Source organism: Stegastes partitus, unplaced genomic scaffold (genome assembly GCF_000690725.1).
Source record: "Stegastes partitus isolate 25-593 unplaced genomic scaffold, Stegastes_partitus-1.0.2 Scaffold240, whole genome shotgun sequence".
NCBI classification, from domain to species: domain Eukaryota; kingdom Metazoa; phylum Chordata; class Actinopteri; family Pomacentridae; genus Stegastes; species Stegastes partitus.
This window is the reverse complement of record NW_007577971.1, coordinates 551,870-554,764: the sequence shown is the minus strand read 5'-3', so window position 1 is coordinate 554,764 and position 2,895 is coordinate 551,870. Positions and strand designations below refer to the sequence as shown.

Sequence of the window (2,895 nt, the reverse complement as noted above, 5' to 3'; positions counted from 1 at the left end):
AAAAATAAATATTTAGAAAACCTTTATTCGTTTCAGCATGTAGTGCAGTGGTTAGCACTGTCCTCTCATAGCTAAAAGGCTCCGGGCTCAAACCAGACCTCTCTGTTTGTATGTTCTTTCCATGCCTGCGTGGGTTTTCTCTGGGTTTCCTCCCATAGTCCAAGACATGCACTTTGGTCAGTTGGTTACAGATGATTTGCAGAAGACGCCAAGCTGAGCAGTCGTGATTGTCTGTCTGTGTTAAGCGTGTAATGGACTGATGAGGGTATACATCTCCTTGCTCAGCTTTAGCTGGGAAAGGCACCAGCCACTGTAGCAAGGTCGCATCACCAAAGGCTTTCTCAATTGTCAGGCTAAACACATGTTCTTATGTACTCTATAGTAATCTGTTAAAAGAAATATATTTGAAATAGCTTTATTGTGGAAACCCTCCCAAATCACTTTACACTTTGAAAATTAGAAACACAAATTAGAAACACATTTACATCCCAGACACAATCTTATGTTCACTTTTTAAAACCTCACAAAGTGTTTGTTTTGCTTACAGGCTTTCAGTCGTTGGTTTACTGATGGATTTAGTGACAATGGAGTAAACAGACATGCCAGTTAAAAGATCACATCCATGTCAGGGTTTTTACAATACCAAACACAAATCACCAGACTCCACGATCTGAAATTCTATACACATTCGAGGCAAGGGCTTTTGGAAACTGCTGATGAAAGAAAATCATAGCACACAGTTAATTTCAAGTTTCATTAAGTTCTTCCCTTTACATTTAAGTCAACATCTTTGTTTTTGCTACAAGCACAGCAACTTTAATAAATTTGTCAACTGAAAGTGAAAGTAATATGCCTCCTCACAGAATGGCTAAATGGACACTGAGCAGTTTAATTCTGTCAGGAGCATATTGTTACCAATAGGTGGTCCACCTTTCTGTGCTCCCTGAGTAAAGCTCAAGCTAGAGCTTTTCATTCATTTAGTGCCAAACTGTCCAAAGTGACCAGATTTTGAATGGCAGCTGAAGGAAACGATGTGTTGAGAGAACTGTCCGACACCTTTGTTCCATTCAGAGCTGAACTTGTACCTGTTTACAGTAATATTAAAAACCTTCCAGTTATGAAGACCATCCCAGTTCTTTGTGTTTGTTTTCAGAATTTGGTTGTACATCTCCTCACAAGCAATAATGAGAATAACTTCTTTATATTTATTTGCTGTGGCGCAGCCTGTTTCAACCAATGACAGGTCCTTTTCGACATTCAAGCTGTTAAGATAGGATAAGTCACATTTTGACCTATACAGTCCTGTTGTTGCAGTCGCTACTGATGATGACTGCCAGCAGTAACAACTGCAGTAAGACATTACTGCAGGCGTGGCCAGTACTGTGACATGTCTGCTTCACTTCCTGGAACTTGGACTGGAACTGAGACACCAGGTGAAATCAGACCTGGTAAAAGGAGGACAAGCAGGTCATGGTTAGAAGACAAACATGATACAACAAACAAGATCCTAAAGATGTTTAAATAAATGCAAAGTGGCAGCCACCAAAAATGCAAAAAAAAAAAACCCTAACCCTAACCCTACAGGGGCAGATGCCTCAAAGCCTGATGATGTAAGGAGGGTTGTACAGCAGTCGTGAAAAACATTTGTTCGCTAATTTTATTTTTAAACGTAGTTTTTAAAATTGTCTGTTGGCATGTTTTGATTTGGAAACTTCTGCTCGATCTCCATCTTTAGAAACTAAACTAGTACAGCTACGTAATGTCCAAACCCACAGAACCCTCATGTTAAATATTAGTGGAGATTCCAAAGTTTCCAAAAAGTATCAAACCTTGATTAGGATGAAGTTTAAGGAAATATATATAAAAAGATTGAACTTTTTTTTTTTTTTTTTTACATATCTAATGGAATGATGCAGAACATTGCACAAAACTTGACATCTTGTTCTGATAATCAAATCTTTGCAAAGTGACAGAAATTAAATGAATTCTTATCGTGCAGTTCAAGCTGGCCAGCACATCTTGTTTTTTGTAACTAATTTGTGTTTGATGATTCAGTCACTGGGGTTTTACTGCTGTCTTTGGGAATGAATTACTCAAAGTGACAGTTCAGACTTAACAGCTGTTTAGGTTCTAGGGCCCCTTTTTGCCACATTGCATAAGTGTGTGTGACCAGCCATCCATGTATATTATTAGTGAGAGCCATGTCGTTCAGCAGGTGGAGTCACAGAAGACTGAGTAATGATCAGTCACATGAGCTCCTCTCATCACCTCAGTCGGGAAAGTAAAAGAGGCTCAGCTAAAGAGTACAGAGTTCGTCTCTGTGAAGTATGTGAAAAGTCAAAAACGAAACCAGGGCACATCAAAACATGATATAGGGAGGGAGAGGTGAGCACTTTTACGTACATAACTCAACACAGTGATGAATTTAATAACTACTTTTAATTATAAATGATCCCCGACAGAGACAGGATCAGTCAGGATCTAACAGTACATCCCAGTGTGTACTTTACTCACTCAGACAAGTCACAGTTCATCAGATGCAGTAAAATCATTTGTCACACAGCTGAATTCTGAGCTAAGCTAAGCTCTAGATTATTTTACTGTAAAAGGTTGATGCATTTATTATCGTCTAAATATGTTTCTGCCAATTAAGTTTTTTTATTAGGCAGATTTTTTCGTTTCACAGCAGGATATGTGCAGCAGACATCATGATGCGTGTGGGTGCAGTTAGAATGAAATCACATTTTATTTTAACACAGATTGACATCGTGTGATAAATTACACAGAGAGAATTTTTACCGTGTTGCTGTGAGGTGAAAGTGCTAACCACTGCTCCACGATGCCACACATGTCCTTATTTATCCTACATTTATTAATTCCATGTTATTCTGCACT

General features: G+C 38.6%; 1 protein-coding gene across 2 annotated transcripts in view; it reads right to left on the bottom strand.

The window, feature by feature from the left end:
* Positions 1 to 1,359: 1,359 nt before the first annotated feature.
* The window catches only part of LOC103357207 (paired box protein Pax-6-like), a 26,625-nt gene continuing 25,089 nt past the window's right edge, over positions 1,360 to 2,895 (bottom strand). For both annotated transcript variants that reach the window (XM_008281647.1, XM_008281648.1), the window contains one exon: positions 1,360 to 1,445. In XM_008281647.1, coding sequence (XP_008279869.1) covers positions 1,360 to 1,445 — 86 coding nt within the window. The remainder of the gene's footprint in view (positions 1,446 to 2,895) is intronic.